The sequence below is a fragment of the Castanea sativa genome, chromosome 8 (genome assembly GCF_040712315.1).
Source record: "Castanea sativa cultivar Marrone di Chiusa Pesio chromosome 8, ASM4071231v1".
In the NCBI taxonomy this organism is placed as follows: Eukaryota; Viridiplantae; Streptophyta; class Magnoliopsida; order Fagales; family Fagaceae; genus Castanea; species Castanea sativa.
The window spans coordinates 11779290-11802183 of record NC_134020.1 but is presented as its reverse complement, the minus strand read 5'-3'; the positions used below and the strand labels follow the sequence as shown (position 1 = coordinate 11802183).

The 22894-nt window shown below is 41.0% G+C and overlaps 1 protein-coding gene across 1 annotated transcript in view; it reads left to right on the top strand.

Moving 5' to 3' along the window:
* Positions 1-22168, top strand: part of LOC142606867 (seipin-1) — a 29942-nt gene extending 7774 nt beyond the window's left edge. Inside the window, exons 2-3 of the mRNA XM_075778230.1 lie at positions 11749-11932; positions 21648-22168. Of these exons, the coding sequence (XP_075634345.1) occupies positions 11749-11932; positions 21648-22168 (705 nt within the window). The remainder of the gene's footprint in view (positions 1-11748; positions 11933-21647) is intronic.
* The last annotated feature ends 726 nt before the right edge of the window (positions 22169-22894 follow it).

Genomic DNA, 22894 nt, shown 5'->3' with positions numbered 1-22894 from the left:
GAGGTTAAATGGTTTTTCGGTGGCCTTTGGGTGAACTGGAAAACAGGTTTCTCTCCACATTTGGTTGAGTTCAATAATAATTTGATTGCAATTAGAATAATAGATGTGGTTTGCAATTGTATGTTTGTAGGATTCTATGGGTCATCTAATCCTACCAAAAAGAAAAAAAAGAAAAAGAAAAAAAGAAAGCATGAGAAATTTTATTTGCTCACCTTAACTCATTCGAGGGCCCTTGCCGTAAGGGCTCAAATAAACAGTCAAAGCTCGACTTAGTGTTTTTAAGTGAAACTGAAGCAAAAAAGAATGTATGGAGGAAGTCAAAAGTTCTATTGGATTTGATGAAATGATTGTTGTTGAGGCCAAATTTTCTGTTGGTGGCCTTTGGATGAATTGGAAAATAGGTTTCTCTACACATTGGGTTGAGTTCAATAATAATTTCATTACAATTAGAATTTCAGATGTGGTTTGCAATTGGATGTTTGTAGGGTTCTCCGCGCCATCTTATCCTACCAAAAAAAGAAAAGAAAGAATGGGAAAATTTGTTCACTCACCTCAACTCATTCGAGGGCCTTTGGGTTTGTCTCAGTGGTCTCAATCATACCATCAGTGATAAGGAAAAGTCTGGTGGTAGACAAGGTGAATCCTCAGTCCCAAATTATCTCAAAAAGCTGCTTCTTGACTTGGTGCGATAAACTTCAGATTCTCAGGCAATAAGTTCTTTTGGGCTAGAGGTAGATGGGGAATCACAGTAATTAAGAGAAGACTGGATAGAGGAATATTAAGTATATCTTGGAGACTTGCTTTTCCTAAAGCCAATATCTCACATTTGGAAGCCATCAAATCAGATCATGCTCCCATTCTCAGACACAAACACAGAAGACTCATTTGCTCACAGGCCATTTAGGTTTGAAGTAGCTTGGATAAGAGATGATAGGTGTTTTGCAGTAATATATAAGGCTTGGAATGAGGATGTCAGGGGCTTTGATTTTGTAAAGCTATATAAAAATTAAGCTGCAACTACAGATGCACTTCGCTAGATAAGAACCGATTCAACACCTTTTTAAATAACATAAGAGATACCCAAAAAAATGTGCCTTCGGAGGAGAATGGCAAAACCGAGTAAGCCTCACAACTAAGCTTGCTTAATGGCTTCTCAGAAGTGAAATCCGATGGAGGCAGAAGTCAAAGGAGCTATGCCTAAAAGAGGGAGACAAAAACTCAAATTTCTTTCAAATATCAACCATAATCTGTCGCAAACATAACAAGGTGGATGCAGTCAAAGATGCTAACCAGAATTGGGTCACTAGGTCAAGCCAGATTCGACAAACACTTGCAAAATTTCAAAAATCTGTTTAGTGAGGAAGAGATCTTTGTTTTTCCCTGCACACTTAGATGATCTGATCAGTCCATGCATTATAGAGGAAGAAAACCTCGCTCATTGCAGTATCCCCTCTCCGAAGGAGATTAAAGCTACTCTATTCCACATGCAAGACTTGAAAGGTCCTGGCCCAGGATTTCCTATGCTTTTCTACAAAGAATACTAGCCTATCGTGGGAGTAGATGTGATCAAAGTAGTAACTTCTTTCTTCACCATTAGCACTATAGAGGTAAATAGTTCTCTCCTTATTCTCATCCCAAAATTTTCTAATCTATCTTCAGTCAATCACTGTAAACCATTCAGTTTATGCAATGTAATATAGAAAATCATCTCAAAATTGTTAATAGCCAAATTGAGACCTTTGCTTCATAGGCTCATATCTCCATGTCAGATGGCTTTTATTCTAGATAGGTGTATAGCTAAAAATCAGGTTCTTGTCCAAGAGATGCTACACAGCTTCAAAACCATGAAAGTTAAATTTGGATTAATGGCTATAAAGTTGGACCTCTAAAAATCTTATGACAGTTAATTGGAGTTTCTTGCAAATAGTTCTTGCTCGATTTAGGTTCAGCTATTTCTTCATTGGTTGGATCCTCGCTTGCATATCCTCAGTGTCTTTTAAGGTCCTTGTAAATGGAGGGAAATTTGAGATTTTCAAGCCTAGTAGGGGGCTATGGCAAAGAGACCTTCCCTGTCATCATACCTATTTAATTTGGGACAAGAGGCCTTATCTAGAATTCTAAAGCATGAGTTCTCTATAAACAGCATCAATGGGATCAAAGCTAGCATTAGGGGCTCTGCCATAATCCATGTGATGTACGTTGATGACATAATGCTTTTTTGAAAATCTAGTAGAAAGGAATCCTCAAGAATCATTGCATGTGTTGAAAAATATTGCAGGTGATCAGACCAAGAAATAAATAGAGGTAAATCTGGGGTTTTTTTTTTCAAAGCATGCCAACATACATAATCGTAGATGGATTAAGAGTTTACTAAAAATGAAGAGTCTGAAGAAAGATGCAGTGTATTTAGGTGCCTCTCTCTTCCTCTCTAATGCCCTTTCCAAAGATTTAAATTTTCTACAAGAAAAGCTCAAGGCAAGGCTCACGAGTTGGAGAAGTAAATGCTTATCTTGGGTTGGAAGAATCACCCTTATTAAATCAGTCACCTAAGAAATCCCAAGTTACACTATGTCATCTTTCAATATTCCTAAAAAAACTTATGACAAGTTGGATGTGCTATCTCGAAGATTTTGGTGGAAGCATGGGATTATTTGTGTCAAAAGAAAGCTAAGGGTTGGCTGTGGCTCAGAAAAGCAAAGGATTTCAATAATGCTCTAATAGCCAAGCTAGCTTGGATGATTGCCTCAAAGTGGGATAGCTTGTGCATGCAAATTTTGAGGGCCAAATATAAGGTTAGATATGACTGGCTGCATAAAGACCCACCAAAGTCAGCCTCACCCAAGCCTACCATCTTAAAAGGTGCATGCTATGTCATAGGAGACTGAATTTCAATCAATGTATGGAAGCACCCGTGGGTGCCATGGCTCCAAGGTATCAAGCCTAGGCCAAGAATTCAGCGACTCTCTTATCGTCTTAATATGGTACCTCAACTCATTTTGGAAGGACAACATGCCTGGAACACAGCTTTAGTCCATGAGTTTTTTGATCAAGAAGATTTCCAAGCCATTTTATAAATCCCTCTCCATATAAGATCCAATGAAAACAAGCTTATTTGGGTTCTCAAACTCCAAAGGAGCCTTCACAATTAAATATGCCTATCACTCAGTCATACAACATGCCAGCACACTCCCTCAATCCCAAACTTCTTGGAAGAAGATTTGGAAGATGAATGCTCCCCAAATAATCGGGATGTTCTTATGGAGAATTGGTGTAACTATCCTTCCTACAAAAGAAAATATGTTGAGACGATTAGAAGCAACAGATTCCAAGTGTGTTCTTTGCGGTGAAGAGGTCAAAACCACATGCCACATTTTTTTTCGAATGCCTTGTGCCAAATCTGTCTGGCACCCAGCTTGTTGGGGTTCTAAGGCAGATGAATTTCATATTAGTTCCAATGAGGACATTGTCAAGTTAGTCCTAAACCCTCCAAACTCATCATGTCCTGTCAATAACATCTGGTTACTTCTTAAATATGGCTTTTACTCTAAAAGGAATATGGTGCCTTCATGTCTTTGCACAATGGAGGCCCAGCTGATATATTTGGTTCCATTCATCAAATTCACTATAGGTTGATGGAGTTTTCAACCCTAACAAACCAATCTACTCACCTCCTTCCACCCCCATCGCTTGTAAGTTAGGTTTCCCCACGTATGGATTGGGTCAAGCTTAATGTAGGACAACCAGAACAAAACTAAAGCAACAATAAAATAAAGGATATCACCTAGGAGTCAGCACCTAGGCTTAGCTTGGAGTCAGCACCAAGCGGGGAAACCACTAAGAGTCAGCACCTAAGGTAAACCTGGAGTCATCACCAGACCAAAGAAAGACCAAACGGCTATTTTTTTCATTCATCAAAATATCAACTATCTCCTCAAGGAGTACAATAGGTTATAAAGGATTACTAAACCCTAATTCTAATTGGCTAGGAAACCCTAATTGCCTTATTACGAAAATAACCTTGCTTCCAAATTAAAATATTAATAGTCGAATAAACTACTAGGATCTAAAACATAAAAAATACAATTGACTTGCAAACATAAATAATACTAAATAAAAATCTTCTTGCGTCTCCCGCATCATTCTCCTCTAGTTAGAGAAAACTCGACCTCGAGTTTTAAAGCATTGAAGAATTAGGATGCTGACAAGTAACACTTACTTCAAGTCTGGAATCACCTTAGGGAGCACAGGGAAAAGAAAAACCTTGAATTCCATCACATCAAACTCATTTGGAATAACAAAATCAATGTGTGGAATCAACATAATGTTATTTTGCACCATTGGAAGCACTATGTTATCCACTTTCTCCACTTTAGCAAATTGTTTGTCTTCATGCACAATGAAAGGCTGATCAAAAGCAGATTCATTAGCTTCCAATATCACATCATGTGCACCCTCTAACATAATACTCTCTTTAGAAACCTTCTCTTCACCTTGCTGCTCTTCAATAGATTCATTTCCTTGCACGCATGTGAAAGCAGCACTTGTCGAGGCATGTACGTCTGTGTCAACATTAGGCTTTAGTGTTGCTTGAGGATTCTCCACAACCAAGATATCATTATCCATGTTGTCTTCTATGGGGGCAGCAATTAGTTCATTGTGATCAATTATCCTTGGTTTCCCAATTGAATCTGTTTGAGTCTTCATTTGCTTCATTTGAGCAATCATGTCTTGAACATCTTTCATGAGCTTTATAGATAATTCCTTTAATTCCTTGATAGATTGTTCAAAAGTGTATTAAGGACATGAAATGGGATGAGGATTGATCCTATTTGCTTCAACTTGAAAAGTACCACACTGAGATTGAGGTAGATACTTATTTCGAAAGTATGGTGACAAATACTCATCACAAAGATTTTCTTTCATATCTTCCCACACACTACTGAGATTGAGGTAGATACTTAGCTCGAAAATATGGTGACAAATACTCATCACAAAGATTTTCTTTCATATCTTCCCACACACTAATGGTAGGTTCATAGTTTAGATAGTGGAAATACTCAAGCTTTTCCCAAAACATTTGTGCTCCACCTCTTTGTTGGATAATCAGGTGTTTGTATCGCATACAAAACATACGCAACGCAAATTTAACGGATCTGCTTCATATACAATCGATAACATGCACTATGTAAGTTTTAGAATTTAAGAACAAGAGAGCGTACCTTGGTATGATGAATTTCAAAATAAAGATCAGAAGTACTTGGGAACACTTTTAATCTTCACTCCAATTTCACTTTACGCCCAAGAAGTGTGGTCTCTCAATCAGTTTCTAAGGGAGAATTAGAGAGTGTCACACACTCACATACACACCATTTCATATATTCATTCATAAAATTCTGTATGTTTCTCCCTTTATAACTAACTAATTATCTAATTGGGCTGGCCTATTGGGCCTTTCCAATTGAGCTTCAGTGTGTGGCTTGGAGTAGGATCAAAAGGGACCAATAAGACAATAGCTCCGATGCACCTTGGGCTTTTCTGTCAACTCTTGACAAGTCCAAAATTACCATTAACTATATTTAATACCACTATATAAATATAGTTGCACTCTAGCCTTATTTATAAATTATATCCTAAGACTTTATTATACATGCAACTCTTTCATAAAATATTCGTAGTAATGCAAAGTCATGGATATAAACTGTCACTTTGAAAATTACTACATCTTAATCATTGAGTAGCCGGTTTAATCCTTTAAAGTTATTCATCATATATTTATGAAATCCAAATTCATAAATATATACTTTAGTAACTTCTTACCAAAGTGGTTAGGCCTAACTCTCTGAATAACTGAACCCATTAAACTTATCTCAAGGGAATATTTTATATCTCCGTTAAGAGACTATGAATTTCATCTTGAGAATATATGTTCCATCAACACTAAATGTGGCTGCCTAAAATACTAAGGTTTTGACCGTTATTTTAGATTTCACTCTTGATATATCAAAGCAACCTACACTTCATGATCAAGTCCATTATCCTCTGAAGATTAAGAGTTCATGTAAATAGAAGTCGTGAGATTTATTATTCATTTGACAGTCGTTAGGAGAATAATAAATCTCACAGCGGTCCAGTTCAATATGTCTTAACTCTTAAAACATATCAACACATCAACTAGAAGTCTCCACTTCCATGATCAAGACAAATCATCTTAGTTGATATATTATAGTCTTCGCAGATGAAATGCCCAATTTCATCATCGACTATGAACTACAATTCTGAGTTTACAAAGAACTTGTGATTTATATCTTCTGTGATTTTTCATATAAATCACATACTATGCATCTCATGGATTATATGATAATGTCTCAATATTCATGTTACCATTATTTTAGATAATAATAAAACAACTTTATTAAACACAACATTAAGTCATACATAATGTCATACATAGCATCATACAATAGGATTTAAGGGTATTAATCCTAACACTCTTAACTTCAACTTTGCATACCTAACCTTTTTGTTATCTACCCAATTTGCTTGCTCAAAGAATTGCTCCATCCCATTCATCCAGTTGACAAAATCTCATGGATTAGTTTTACAACCATCAAAATATGGTGCTTCTGATATTACCATAATTCACCTTCCTTGTTAGTGGCCACTCTTACTGCACTTGATAGTCATGAACTTGGCTCTGCAACTAAGTGGATCTAATTGGACAAAGTGACCTGTAGATGAACAATTTAAAGGCCCAATGCAATGGGCTGACACAACAAGCACTACTTTCTTTCTTTTCCTTTTAATTTTTTTTAAATGAAAAAAAAAAAGCAAAATACAAGAGTCAACCACGGTAAACTTAAAGACAAAATATAAACTCATAACTAACTAACAAAACTCAAGGAATCTAAAAGGCTACCTCTGTGATGAGAGTCATCAGCCGGTGTGGGGAGCCAACGCCTTGCGGCGGCGCAAAGGAGGCATAGGCAGCAATGGCACGAAACATGAAGGACCAGTGGCGGCATGTCTCGGGTCTTGGCAACGGCAATGGTTCAGCAATCTCAGCGGCAGTGTTCATCAATCTCAGCAGCGGTGGGTCTCGGTTGTCGATGGGTCTCGGCAGCAGTGGTTCATCAATCTTAGTGGAGGCTCATGGAGGTGGTGGTGGTGGCATGCGTAGCAACTGTCGTGAAAGGATTCAATCAATCTCAACGTGGTGGTTAGTTGGTGGTAGACTGGTAGCGTGGCATGATTGTATCAATGGACTCTTATTTCTCTTCTCTCTATCTTTGTGGTTGCAAGGGATTTGGAGACTTGGTTGTGGGATTTTGGATTGGAGTCTTTGATTGGCATGAATATCTAGTCTTCTGATGGGTAGCACAACTATAGGACAGCTTTTTGGTACTAAGTAGGAAGATGACAAAGGCAACTCTCTAGCGGTGAAAAACACGGCAGTGATGGGATTTTTTTTTTTTTGGGTGTGAGATTTTTTTGATTCTTTCCTGCGGTGATACTTCAATAGATCGGGGTTTGCTCTGATACCAAAATTGACGCAGGACAACCAGAACAAAAGAAAAAGCAACAATAAAATAAAGGATATGACCTAGAAGTCAGCACTTAGGCCGGGCTTGAAGTCAGCACCAAACGAGGAAACCACTAGGAGTTAGCACCTAGGGTAGACCTGGAGTCAGCACCAAACCAAAGAAAGACCAAACGGCCATTTTTTTTTTCATTCATCAAAATATCAACTATCTCCTTAAGGAGTATAATAAATTATAAAGGATTACTAAACCCTAGTTCTAATTGGCTAGGAAATCCTAATTGCCTTATTACGAAAATAACCTTGCTTCCAAATTAAAATATTAATAGCCTAATAAACTACTAGGATTTAAAACATAAAAAATACAATTGACTTGCAAACATAAATAATACTAAATAAAAATCTTCTTGCGTCTCCCGTATCAGTTGATGCTGCCATATCAGCTACCAAGGGATCTTTAGCAGTAGTTGCTCAAAACAACAGTGTGATGTGATCAAGGTTTGGGTTAAGTTGCAAAATAGTTGCTCACCCCTACTAGTTGAAGCATCATCAATTCTTTGGGCTGTCTAGTTAGCAAAATCAGAAGCATGGTCCCAAATTATTGTTGAGGGTGACGCTTAAAATTGTTTCAACTCCTTATCTGCTAAACCTACATATGCTGACTGGTCAATTAAACCCGCGTTGGATAACTCTTTATGTTTAGCTGAATCTTTTTTTTTTTTTTTTTTTGAGAAACCAGACTACAAGTCTGGGCTTTTATTGAATAAAAAAGCAACATCAATGAACATCAAATAAAACCAGGTGGTAAATGTCTTCAGGGAGGTCATCCACCCAAAGTCTGGGCTTTTAGCTGAATCTTTTTCTAATTGTTCTTTTTAGTTTGGTTAAGAAAGACTGCAATGTCGCAGCTCACAAAGTTGCTAAGTTTGCTTTAAATTCCATTGCTTCCGTTTGTTTCAATAATGGCAATCTGCCCCCCTTTCTACTTTCTGCTTGTAAGGTGGATTGCCCTTTGTAAGTCCTTTTGAGTAATACAAATTACAGATTATCAAAAAAAAAAAAAATATAGGAAACTCAATTGATATTTATGGGAAACAGGTTAACATGAAAAATTCGGAGTAATAATGATATCGGTCCATGGAAATAGCTTTAAAAGCTTGACCATGTACCTCGTGATAACAATAACATTAGCCAAAACCACCGAAGGAATCACTGAGGTGACACACGAGTATGTCAATCCACATCAAGAATCATGGCCCTCAAAAAAGGAAGAAAAGAAAGGGGTGTATTCTCAACATTAACAATGGATAAGGGCAATTCTTGGTTCATGAAAAATGCATACGACTGGAATTTGTGAAATAAATCAAATGATTTGATTTTTCCAATATGGCAACAAAGCTCGAATTTTATTAACGGCCTTCCGGCCAAGTGACACCTGAAAGGCTCAAAATTTCTTCATGTTGTGTTATAGATTGACCTTGGTTAATTAATTTAATTACCCAAATTGATTGATTTATTCAAATTACATGCAAATCGTAGAAGCACCAACAAATTATCAAATAAACTAAGGGCCCATTTGGGAATATCTTATTTAGTTAAAACTGAAATCTGTTTGTTGAAAGTGTAAAAAAAAAAAAATATTAAAAGGTAGTTGAATAGTATAATAGGACCTATGAATAGTATTAAAAAGTGCAATGGTACTCATTAATAGTACCAAAAAGAAGCTAAAAACTCAAATAATTTGAACTTTTAATCACATCCCAAACAAAACTACGTGTAGTGGAAATTAAATTGGCGCGGTGATTTGTTGAAGAATGGGGAAAACCTCTCTCAAGGCAAAAACCCTACTAGGTGAATTTCATGTCACCGCTCCAAAGAATCTACTAATTAGGAACAAACGGTTACAAGTATAAAGAATCTTACCACTACCTTGGATTATCCCAAAATACCAACCTATAGTTGAACCTTTCTTCCCCAATTGGACTTGCTCTTGTAGAGACTTCTTCTTGTCTGCACAAATCCCAGTACATGTCTGACTTCCCAGCAACTGATTTACTGTTGTTGGTTGCAAACTTTCTTCCCCAATTGGACTTGCTCTTGTAGAGACTTCTTCTTGTCTGCACAAATCCCAGTACATGTCTGACTTCCCAGCAACTGATTTACTGTTGTTGGTTGCAAACATCTTCACTTCAAAGCACATTGAAGATTTGAAAGTACTTGGTTACAAAACCCTAAGGCGCACAAAAAGGCAATAGCTTCTCACAGAGTATGAATTCTTTAATTGAGTTTTTTTGTCTTTGATGACTTTAAAATAAAGCTTTTATATTGTCTAGAGGTTTAGTGAACGAAACCCTAGCAATCCAAGTCATTATGGGCCGAAATTCAGATTTAAGAATTCTGAAATCGCGGAGCTCAATAGATTGAGAGATGTCAAGCTTGTGTCGAGAATCCTTCGTTAAATCTCAATAGATGCTAGTGCCAAGACTAGTGTTGAGCTTCACTAAATCAACTTTTCTTTACTTGGTTCTTGGTTCAATTTTCATGTCTTTAATGATACCACTTGTTATGTAAGAGTTACATACTTCTTGATACATTAAGCTCATCTTAGATCTACCTAATTACAAATAAAGTGCATTTTGTCAAAGGATAAGTCAATACATAGAAAATATGACTCTAACACTTGGTCCTAGGGAAAAGAAAGAACAGTCAAAAGTTAGCTAAGAAGTTTTTGCAGGAATCAATTATATTCTCCCAGTTTGATTCGAATATGCATATTTACAAATTGGTGTACGTTTAACCCCCCACACACACATATGCATTGCAGGACTTTTTATTTCGTAGCAACTCTCTAAATTTGAGTAATGGACGTGGAAAAAGTAATCTTGAAAAGAAAAATACAACCATGTTGGCTTGGATATTATGGATAGCTATCTTGCTGAAATCGCTATTTATTAAGAAATATATATCCTCCTGGTTCTCAAGTCTTGCAGACCTTGGAGAAATCGTATATTGATATTCGGAGAATTTCGGTAACACATCTAGATTTTGAACTATCAAAGTAATTCTCAAAGAAGTATTAATTAAAACTTAGGATAGAAAAATGCGCAGATCTTGAGTAGGTTTCTCCTTAAGGCTAGTTATGCAAACAGGGAAATCTGAAGAGAGAATTTTATTACAGTTCATTATGTCTGCAGCTAGCTGCACCCCAAATAGGAGTTCATTTGCATTCCAAATTTCAACTTTCATTAAGTGTTTTTCCATATAATTTCAAATCTAAATAGTAGAATAAATAATTTGGGACCATGCCTTAGGAATTGAATGTCCCAAATTCAACTCCCTGCTGGGGCTATTCCTACCAGATTTTCCTGGGTTTATATATATATAGTTGGGGAAATTTTTTGCATACCCTGGATTGGTCTTACCCCATGTAAAAAGCAAATTCAACATTTCTGTTCTTCCCACATTCTAATCCTCCTAGATTCATTCTAGGCTGATGTAAAAAAGTATCAGTTCTGTTATGCTTTGTCTTTTATTACTAATAGGCTTTTTCTATTCTGCCCTTCTCCCTAAGTTCTAGTTATGTCAACTAGAAAAAATCATATGTTAGAAAGAGCTTTATGGGGTTGATTTGATAGATGGTGTTTCATCTTCATGAATTGGCTAACGAAGGCACAAAGCTGGCAAACCTCATGAGAAACCAACCCAACTCTCCAAAACATAGACTAATATTCAAATTTTAATCAAAGAAGCAGTTTTCTTTCAGTTCTAAGTTGGAAAGCTAATAGAATTTCTTATCAATCATTATCTCAGATGAAAACGTGCCAAAAACATGGTAGCACTAGTATTTGGATTTGGATTTTCTAACGGGAGCATTAAATATGTGGCTATACATCTACTTACTTAGAATCCCTTGATCTCCCATTATTTGATATTTACTTATACTATTTTTGGGCTGTTCTTGTTGTCTAGTTTCTGACAGTTCTTAGCAGTTACTTCTTGAAAAGTTTCTGCTCAACTTGCCAATGAGTTTCTGATTTGCTGCATTAACACGTAGGTGCACTAAATAGTCAATACAAATTCTAAATAACCAAATAAATTATAAAGGAGTGAAAGCACATTAATTTGAAAGGTCAGACTGTCACAAGAAACCAGTTGTCTATGAATACAGATTGTTATTAATTCTTATGTTTTACTCGAGGCTATTTTGTCAGTTGACTGCAGAACTGTTATCAGTCAATGGAGCTGTGATAGCAAAATCTAGCCAGCCATGCATGTTAAAGTTTAGAAGCATCCCAATTCGACTCGCTCGGACATTTTTTATGGGCATTCCTCTTTTGATTGGAATTTCTCATGAGACCCAAATGATAAGCATTGAAATTGAAGGGGATAAAAATAGTAAATGGACGGAGATAATGAGGATGGGTCGACACCGTAACTGACTCGACTATGACGATTAACTGACTCGGCCATGACGGTTAAGTACTGCTGAATATCCGTCTTGTATAAATTAATTATGGATTCCACGTGGCATATCGTTTGATATATTTTAGATGAGCTTTTGCTTTATCCCCACGCAAACGTGCATACTTGGACTTCTTGCGACGCACGTTTGGGAAGACTCCTATATGGAAAGGAACTTGAGAAGGAAGTTATATCCTAAAAGAAAGGTAATTCCACTCAATATAAATACCCCAGAAACTCTAGGTACGAAGGTACGCACACTATTCTTAACTCTGGCACTCTAGGGTTAAAGAAACAAGATTCTAACTTGACCTTCGGAGGGTTTTTGGCCGGTACCACACCGGTGCTCTCTTTTAGGTCGTCTATTTTCTTTTTGCAGGTGTTGCTTTCGTTTAAGGAGCGCTTGCAACTCACTGGTGATATTTTCGGCTTCATCAGTTGGCGCCGTCTGTGGGAAAGAGCAAGAACAGAAGAAGAAAATCTTCTGATTATTTTAGCCTCGCTCTATTCCTGAGACAAAGAGTTGCATGGCACTCACCCGATCGATGGCAACGAACAACAATCAAGGCGACGAACCGCGCGCCACCGCTCTTGAGAGGCAGGTCCAAACGCTCACGGCGGCGGTTGAGCGCCTCACTAAGCAGAACCATGATTTGGAAGAACAGTTGCGGCTAAGGACCGCACACACGAGTGCACCACAAGAAGACCAAGAGGGCGCTAGTCCGGAAGGCAGGAACGAGGAAAGACCTGAGGGCAGTAACGCTCCAACTAGACCCGAGCGACAAGAAACCAATCAACCATTGGCATTAGACGCTGTACCGACTCCCATAGCCGCTGAACTGCAGGAGATGAGGGAACGCATAGATATGATGATGAGCGCCCTTAAAGGACGGGTATCCAGCAACTTGGACGACCTCGTCCATAGGACGGATTCACCATTCACAGCGTTAGTGAATTCATGTCCCCTTCCTCCAAAATTTCGCATGCCCCATATGGAAAATTACGACGGATCCAAAGACCCGCTGGATCACTTAGAGTCTTTCAGAACCCTAATGCATCTTTAGGGTGTACCAGATGAAATTATGTGCAGGGCTTTTCTCACCACCTTGAAGGGGCCTGCGAGGGATTGGTACAGCAGGTTGACGCGTAATTCCATCGGCACTTTTAAGGAACTAGGCGCACAGTTTGTATCACACTTCATTGGAAGTCATCGACACAAGAGGTCTATTGCATGTATACTGGGAATTAAACAACGAGAAGGCGAGACATTAAGGTCTTATATAGCCCGCTTTAACAAGGAATCCCTCTCGATAGACGAGGCAGATGACAAGACACTTATGGCAGCATTCACAAACGGGTTACAAGAGGATAAGTTCTTATTTTCCCTATGTAAGAATGACCCAAAGACTATGTCCGATGTCTATTACAGGGCGACGAAGTATATGAACGCGGAGGATGCCTTGCTGGCCAGAGACGACTATAAACCAAAGAAAAGGGAAAGACGGAAGATATGAAACCGGATAACGGACGAAAAGTGGCTAGAACCGGAGATCGACGAGAAGCAGGAGACCCAAACCACCTTCGGGGAGGTTTGCAAGTTTCACCCCTCACGTGCCAATTGACCAAGTGCTTATGCAAATCAAAGATGAAGGAAGTTTGACATTCCGGGCAAGTTGAAGGGGAGATCCGAACAAGAGGCCAAGAGATCGATATTGCCGTTTTCATCGTGACCACGGCCATGATACGACGGATCGTTATGACTTGAAACAACGGATCGAAGCCCTTATAAGGCAGGGAAGATTACAAAGGTTCGTGAGGAAGGAAAGAACTGATCAGCCCCAAGAACAGAATCCTAGACGGGAAAACGAGCGTCCCAGACCACCGGTAGCAGACATACGGATGATAATGGGGGGAAGCGCTTCAGCAGGATCGTCCAAAAAGGCCAGGAAGACCTATTTACGGACAGTACAAAGTGTCCAGTCGACGGGCCCTTCACTAGAAAGAATACGACGGAACGACTCCAGTATCGAGTTTTTTGAAAAAGAGGCCCGGCGCCTTCACCACCCCCATGACGACACGCTTGTGGTTAGTATACAGGTAGGAGACTTCAATGTCCACCGAGTTCTAGTGGACAACGGGAGCTCAGCAGACGTCACCTTTCTAGTGGTTGATTGCTCCTCAGTATATAACGCCATACTCGGACGTCCTACTCTCAACGCATGGAAGGCCATCACTTCAACCTACCATCTGATGATCAAGTTCCCCACTGAACATGGGGTTGGAGAACTGCGCGGAAATCAGGTGACTGCACGGGAATGTTACGTGGCCATGATGGAGATGGATGACCATGTACAGACATTGAATATCGAAGAGCAGAGAACAGTGGCAGAACCCGTGGAGACATTGGAAGAAGTACAACTAGACGATTCGAGGCCCGATCGAACCACCAGGATAGGAACCTCGGTTGACCAAACGGTTCGACATGCCCTCCTATTGTTCCTCAAGGAAAACCAAGACGTATTCGCATGGAGCCATGACGACATGCCGGGAATAGATCCGACAGTCATAGTCCATAAATTGAACGTGTCACCTTCGTTCTCTCCAGTCCGACAAAAGAAACGCGCATTCGCCCCCGAAAGGGATCGAGCTACAGCAGAAGAAGTACAGAAGCTACGAGAGGCCAACTTCATACGAGAGGTGTACTACCCAGACTGGCTGGCAAATGTGGTAATGGTCAAAAAGTCAAATGGGAAGTGGAGAATGTGCGTTGACTTCACGGATCTAAATAAAGCGTGCCCTAAAGACAGTTACCCGCTTCCACGCATTGATGCCTTAGTGGACTCCACCGTAAGACATGAGTTGTTGAGCTTCATGGACGCCTTCTCGGGGTATAACCGCAGTTTGGAGGAGACGGATCAAGAGAAAACATCATTTGTGACAAGCCAAGGGCTTTTTTGTTACAAGGTAATGCCATTCGGGCTCGAAGAATGCGGGAGCCACATATCAACGGTTAATGAACAAAATGTTCACGCACCAGATTGGCCGGAACGTCCGAGTCTACGTAGATGACATGTTGGTGAAGAGCGTAAAGGTGTCGGATCATGCGAGGGACCTCAGGGAGACTTTCGACACTCTTCGAATGTACAAAATGAAGTGAACCCAAGCAAATGCGCATTCGTGAGCACTTGCTAGAAAGTTCTTAGGGTTCGTGGTGTCCCGGCGGGGGGCATTGAGGTCAACCCCGAGAAAGTGAAAGCAATTATGGATCTATCTCCTCCAAGGACGGTGAAGGAAGTGCAAAGCCTGACAGGGAAGATAGCAGCCTTAAATAGGTTCGTATCAAGAGCAACAGACAAGTGTCTCCCTTTCTTTAGAACGCTAAGGAGATCTTTTGAGTGGACGGACGAATGCTAAAGGGCATTTGAAGAGTTGAAGGCATATCTCTCTGCCCCGCCATTACTTAGCCCGTCTACGCCGGGGGAGGAATTATTCCTGTACCTTGCTGTCTCATCGGCAGTGGTAAGTGCGGCTCTCATTAGAGAGGAAGGGAAGGTACAGAAGCCCGTGTACTTTGTAAGCCGGGCGCTACGAGGCGCAGAGGAGAGGTACCCACGGATAGAGAAACTCGCCTTCGCACTTGTAACTGCAGCTTGAAAATTGAAGCCGTATTTTCAAGCACACACAATAATAGTCCTGACGGATCAGCCATTGCGGAGAGCAATGAACAATCTTGAAACCGCCGGACGGATGGCTTTGTGGGCTATCGAGCTAAGTGAGTACGATGTCCAATACCAGCCACGAACAGCTGTGAAAGGACAAATATTGGCAGACTTCATTGCGGAATTCACTACACATGAGGAGCAGGGGGCAGAAGAGACGCCTACATGGAGAATTCACATAGACGGATCCTCCAATAAGCATGCGGGAGGAGTCGGAGTTGTACTCCATACCCCGGAAGGAGATAAGATTGAATGTATGATCCGTCTGGAGTTCCCTACTACGAATAATGAAGCGGAGTATGAGGCCCTGATGGCGGGTTTGGAGCTTGCAATTGCAGCTGTTGCCAGGAAGGCAATGGTTTACTCCGATTCCCAAATCGTAGCTAGCCAAGTTAATGGGAGTTATGATTGTAGGAGTGAACGAATGAGAAGGTACCTCGGAGAAGTGAAGGGTCGAACGAGTGACCTCCAATTCACGATAACTCAGATCCCGAGAGAAGAGAATCAAGAAGCGGATCGACTCGCAAAGGCTGCTTCGGCCGAACCTATGGTCGTCCCAGAGCAGGTATTGTCCTTCGTCCAATATTCGTTGTTACTAGATAACGTTCAGGTGCAGGAATTAACCACTAAAGATGATTGGACGATTCCAATTGTGGTGTACCTCAAGGACGGCAAGCTGCCAGACGGGAAGGAAGAAGCAAGGAAATTGAAGGTTAGGGCTGCCCGATTCATACTGATCAAAGGCATCCTCTACAAAAGAGGATTCTCCCGACCATATCTAAGATGCCTGGGCCATGACGAAGCAGACTACGTAATGAGGGAAGTTCATGAAGGGATCTGTGGAAACCACTCGGGATCAAGGTCTCTAGTACACAAGCTACTCCGGCGAGTGTATTCTGCGAGTCGACAATGCAAAAGGATGCCCACATGTACGTGAGAGCCTGCGATAAGTGTCAACGGTTCGGCAATCTTATCAGGCAGCCAACGGAGGAACTCACACCCATGACGGCCCCATGGCCGTTCGCACAATGGGGGTTAGACATCATGGGTCCATTTCCAATAGCGGCAAGACAACTGAAGTTCTTGGTGGTTGGTATCGACTACTTCACCAAGTGGGTGGAAGCAGAAGCTCTTGCTACTATCACGGAGAAAAATATTCGCAACTTTGTATGGAGAAATATTATTTGCCGATATGGGATCCCGAGAGTGCTCGTGTCAGACAACGGGAAGCAATTCGACAACGATGCGTTCCGAGACTTTTTTTCTCAGCTGGGAATCAAGAATCACTACTCGTTGCCCGCTCATCCACAGGCCAACGGACAAGTTGAAGTCACGAACCGGTCCTTGTTAAAGATCATCAAGACCCGGCTCGAGGGGGCAAAGGGCATATGGCCGGACGAACTACCAAGTGTCCTATGGGCGTACAGAACAACGGCAAGGACGCCAACGGGAGAGACACTGTTTCGATTGGCGTTTGGTGCTGAAGCCCTCATACCGGCAGAAGTGGGGTTGACGAGCTATCGCGTGGAAAGCTATGACAAGAGCAAGAATGTTGAAGCATTACGTCTGGAGCTTGACCTTGTAGATGAAGTCAGGGCAACAGCGGCCCAAAGACTGGCACGGTACCAGGACATGATGGCAAAACATTACAACTCTTAGGTTCGGCACCGGGACTTCAAGGTTGGAGATCTAGTGTTACAAAAAGTGCTTGGCGCTACGAAAGATGCATCCCTGGGAAAGCTGGGTCCCAAGTGGGAAGGCCCGTACAGAATCATCTCATGGTGCAGGAGAGGAACGTACTACTTGGAGACATTAGACAGAAAGAAATTGGGCCATCCTTGGAACACGGAGCACCTGAAGAAGTACTACCAATAGTGCAGCAGTCACGATACCTACTGCCTTACTTTTCAGTTTAATTTTAGACAGTTATAGCTTTTACTTTTTAGAGCTCAGTTTTTCTTTTCCATTGACAATTTGGTTTGTTGAACTTATGAGAGGAATTTTTTAAAATGCATGCTGATGAAAATCTACAAGTCCAAAAGTGGACGGATCACCCAAAGGGTGAAAAACCTACAAGTCCACAAAGTGGACGGATCACCCAAAGGGTGAGAAACCTACAAGTCCACAAAGTGGACGGATCACCCAAAAGGTGAGAAATCTACAAATCCACAAAGTGGACGGATCACCCAAAGGGTGAAAAAGCCTACAAGTCCACAAAGTGGACGGATCACCCAAAGGGTGAAAAACCTACAAGTCCACAAAGTGGACGGATCACCCAAAGGGTGAGAAACCTACAAGTCCACAAAGTGGACGGATCACCCAAAAGGTGAGAAATCTACAAATCCACAAAGTGGACGGATCACCCAAAGGGTGAAAAAGCCTACGAGTCCACAAAGTGGACGGATCACCCAAAAGGTGAGAAACCTACAAGTCCACAAAATGGACGGATCACCCAAAGGGTGAAAAACCTAGAAGTCCATAAAGTGGATGGATCATCCTATGGATAAAAGTCTACATGGTGGACGGATCATCTGAAGGATGAAAAGTTTTACAACTTCATAAAGTAGACAGACTATACAAAAAGATTAGAAAACCTAGTTCACAAAGTGGACGGTTAGCAAAAATACATTTGAAAGTCCATTCATAAAGTGGATGGGTTATCTGAATATACGACGGATAATAAGCAAGCAACAGGCAATAAAAGATTTGATAAGTCAAGTTTAATAATTACAAATGACGGTTCAAACAAAGTTCTCTTAACAGTGATAAATTTTTACAAAAAGGAAAGTATTCTATTCATTCTTTGGAGATGAGTTCCCGACCAATGGACCGTCGTCTGGCTGAGTAGGAGGAAGAACTTCACCTTCGTCGGCTGGAGCAGTGATGGCAAACACTTCGTCTGTACTTTCTGAATGGACGGATTGTGCGAGTGTTTGCCCTTGAGCATCAATGTTAATATGAGATACGTCTAAGTCAGGATACGACGACTTAACCTGACGGATAGCGTCATCGAACCCGTCCGCAAAGGAGTTCCCAAGCTCCGTCAGAAGATGCTTAGAATCACGGTATTCCTGGACGGCTATCTCCTTTGCGTTGTCAAGCTTGGACACTGTCTCCGTCAGCTGCTTCTCCGTGTCCTTCAAAAGTTTGCGTAGATGCCCGTTCTCTCTCTCCACTTCACCTCTAACTTGCTCCGAGCACTTGAGCTTTCTGTCCATATTTATCTTATAGGTCTTCAGCTCGTGAAGCTCATCCTCTATCGTCTTGTTTTTCTGTCTCAGACGGTCCATGGATGTCTCGTGATTAAGGCAACGGCCAAAAAGCCCCTTCATCATCACCATGGCCTGGAAGCGAAACACAATGTCATGATAATGACGGGTGTAAAGGAACTTAGCAACAATATTAGACGGATTCAAAATTACCTGTGCAAGGGTGAAGAGGCCCGTTTCACCCATCGCCTCCGTCGAATGGTTGCCAAGGTCTGCGTAGTCGTCAGCTGTCAGCATAGACGACATCTTCTCGAGGGCATAGCTGGAATCTTCCCGGAAGATGGGTGGTTTCTCCTCTGAAGGTGCTGGACCCTTCATTAAGCCTTTGCCTTTTCCATGTTTGACGGGCGTTTTCTCAGCTTGCAAGGCCACGACGGGCTCGAGGGTGGTCTTTTGTTTCTTTTGAGGACGGTCTGTCTTTTCATGTTGAGTTCGTTTTGACGGTACCGACGGGGGCGTCCCCTTTGTTTGACCCCCCTCCTGCTTTTTCTTCGCTGCCTGTTGTTTAATGAGGGCTCTCCTCTTGGCGGCATCCATTTCTGCAAATCAAAGACGGTTGAGAAAGCAACGGTAAGGAAAAAGACGGACATGTTTTCAACAAACTTACGTTTTCGAATTCTGTTGTCGTATCGACGGGCAGCAGATGAAGGTTCGGGTCCGTCACAATACCAATTCAGAGTATCAAGGGTGACGAGTTGAGCCCAAGTTCTTTCCTGCAGTTTCGTCTTGTTAAAAATTCTCTCCAAAAAACTCCACTGCTCCAAGTTAACCTGAGGACGGTCCCGAGCTGCAATAAAGGACGGTTAGACCTAAAAAATAATAATAAATTAACTTCAAAGACTGGACGGAAGCAAAAGGGATACACATACCCGACGGAGGCATTATGCCCCATGTTGTGTCGACGGGCATGTTAGTTACATCTCCTGGACGACACATCCATTCGTCCCCTTCCAAAAAGAAGTAACGACTCTTCCGATCTGTTCGATGCAGGTGTCACTGACGAGCCTCAATAAGGGACTTCTAGCTGCAAAGCTATACATCCCCTTGGACTTGACAATCTCTGTTGGACGGTAACAATGGAAAAATTCTTCCACCGTCAACCTTCGGGAACCTTCAGACATTGCCCCATACAAAACCTCACCCCAATGAACACTCTCCAGGCATTTGGGGAGATTTGGGTGACAGACAGACCAAGGTATTGAAGAAGTCGACGATGAAGAGAACTTAATGGAAATCTGAGCCCCGCCTTTAAAGCTTGCTCGTAGATCCCAACACCGTCTACCCCCTTGTAGTAGCATTTCTCAGATTTTTCGGGAAGACGTAGACGGATGTTGTCTGGTATTTGGTACTTGGTCCTAAGTGTGTTGAGTTGAGATTCAGTCATGGACGACCTAAAATCATTTACCGTCCAGAGAGGCAGCATGACGAACTCCCTAAGGCCATTGGGGCCAATTACTGACTGGACGGGGGGATCCACACCGTCCAAGCTACTACTGGACGACTCTGAACTCTCCGTCTCTAGACCACCATCAAGGCAAGAAGAGGTACTTGACGGATTCCTCTCTTCACTTGAAGTGTCAGGATCTCTTGGACCTGACGGAAACTTTTCATCGTAGCCCGCCCCCTCGCGGACAAACGACTGGTTACTTGACGCACTAGACATTACCTACATTTATGACGGTATGACCTAAGACACCGACGGATCTAAAGAAAATACATATATTTGAAACAATAAAATTAAAGGGAAGACGGAGAAAAGTTTGGAATACATACCGTATCGAGATTGTTTTTGACGAGGAACGATGGACGGATCTGCTGAACAACAGGAAGACACAATAGATGTGACAGTTGCGCTCTACTCGCTAATTTTTTGATAAGAAGAGAAAATGAAGGGAGAAAAATCTGGCTTTTTATAGAACAAAGGGCACAGAATACGAAGCGACGCTTCGTTTTGGGGAAATAGCCAATCCACGAGGGCCACGTGCTCTTCGTCAGAAATGCAGGCCACATGTCATCCGTTGTGGTATACCAAGGCCGTCCCCACTTAATACATTGCTTTTAGTTATTCCATGGATCCGTCAGGTTCTAAGGACGGATCCAAGGACTGAAGGGGGCAACTGAATGGGATAAAAATAGTAAATGGACGGAGATAATGAGGACGGGTCGACACCGTAACTGACTCGACTATGACGATTAACTAACTCGACTATGACGATTAACTGACTCGGCCATGACGGTTAAGTACTGCTGAATATCCGTCTTGTATAAATTAATTATGGATTCCACGTGGCATATCGTTTGATATATTTTAGATGAGCTTTTGCTTTATCCCCACGCAAACGTGCATACTTGGACTTCTTGCGACGCACGTTTGGGAAGACTCCTATATGGAAAGGAACTTGAGAAGGAAGTTATATCCTAAAAGAAAGGTAATTCCACTCAATATAAATACCCCAGAAACCCTAGGTACGAAGGTACGCACACTATTCTTAACTCTGGCACTCTAGGGTTAAAGAAACAAGATTCTAACTTGACCTTCGGAGGGTTTTTGGCCGGCACCACACCGGTGCTCTCTTTTAGGTCGTCTATTTTCTTTTTGCAGGTGTTGCTTTCATTTGAGGAGCGCTTGCAACTCACTGGTGATATTTTCGGCTTCATCAGAAATGTTAAAGCACAAGGAAGGCATTCGAAGAACTGAGGCTATTAGAGTAACTTTGGTTCCAAGGGCTGGAACTTTATCTCCGCCCCAGTTGTATGAAGCTGAAATCCTCATCCACTCTCAGCTGGCTTGGACAAAACAATTGGTATCCAACTGGAAATGGACATTATACGTGTGGACGTCTTTATATATTTACATAATTTTACTTATAGTTCTGGTCTGTTTCTGTAAACCACTCATCTTCCCAATGACAACTGCAGCAAATTTCCGTGGTGACTGTAGTGAGAGGGAATTGATGACCGAAGAACCTGCAGAGGCACTAACCCAAGCTAGAGATGAAAGAGAGGTCTCAGAGTTATTGAGAAAATGGAAAAGGAGCAAAACAAAGGCAATCTATTTTCATGAGGCCATGAGAGAAACTGTTGGCTCATCCACATCAAGCATGAGTGTAACCAGAGAAGACACTAGTACGGTTGTTGAGGAAGATACTGTGGACTCAGAATCAGTGTGTTTAGGAGGTTGAGTAGTTAGGGCTAAAAGATTATATGGTTATCATTCCAGACCCAGATACGTGCTTTCTATTGGATAAGAAATTTATGATTTTCAAGTTGCAAGATTCCTAGTTACAATTTACTTGAATTATAAAATAAATAAATAAATTCCTAGTTACAATTTAATTCACAAAGAGGGTTTATTTGAGAAATGACTAATTTGAAATAGCTCCCTCTGCATTGAGCAAAAGCAGGGAAAAGAGTTTTCTAAAGATAAATTCAGGTGCGAGGATAGCTTCAAGTGGTGTAGGGAATCATTGAAAAGTCAAATGAGAAGTACGATTTTTGAGACAACATTTTGGTTCTAATAGTAATAGGCAAGTTAGATTTCAAGGAAGGTGGTCAAAATATGGAATTTGCCAATCTGCCAAATCTAATCTTGCGGGAGGAATTATTAAGGGTATGTTTGGTAACTATTTTTTTTCCTTATTTTCTGTTTTCAAAAACAATTTTCTATTTTTGAGACTAAAAAACTTGTTTAGCAACCTAAAATAGACAAAAAACAAAAATTGTTCTCAAAACTCAATTTGTAAAAAAAACTAAAAATACGTAAAATGTTATTTTCAATTTCTAATTTTCAAAAGTTAATGAAAACATGCATTTAATTTAATGAATCTATCTTATTTAATGAGTTAACATTAGAATTCAAATCCTAGTAACAAGATATTTTAGTATTTTCTATTTTTTTCTTCAAAAAA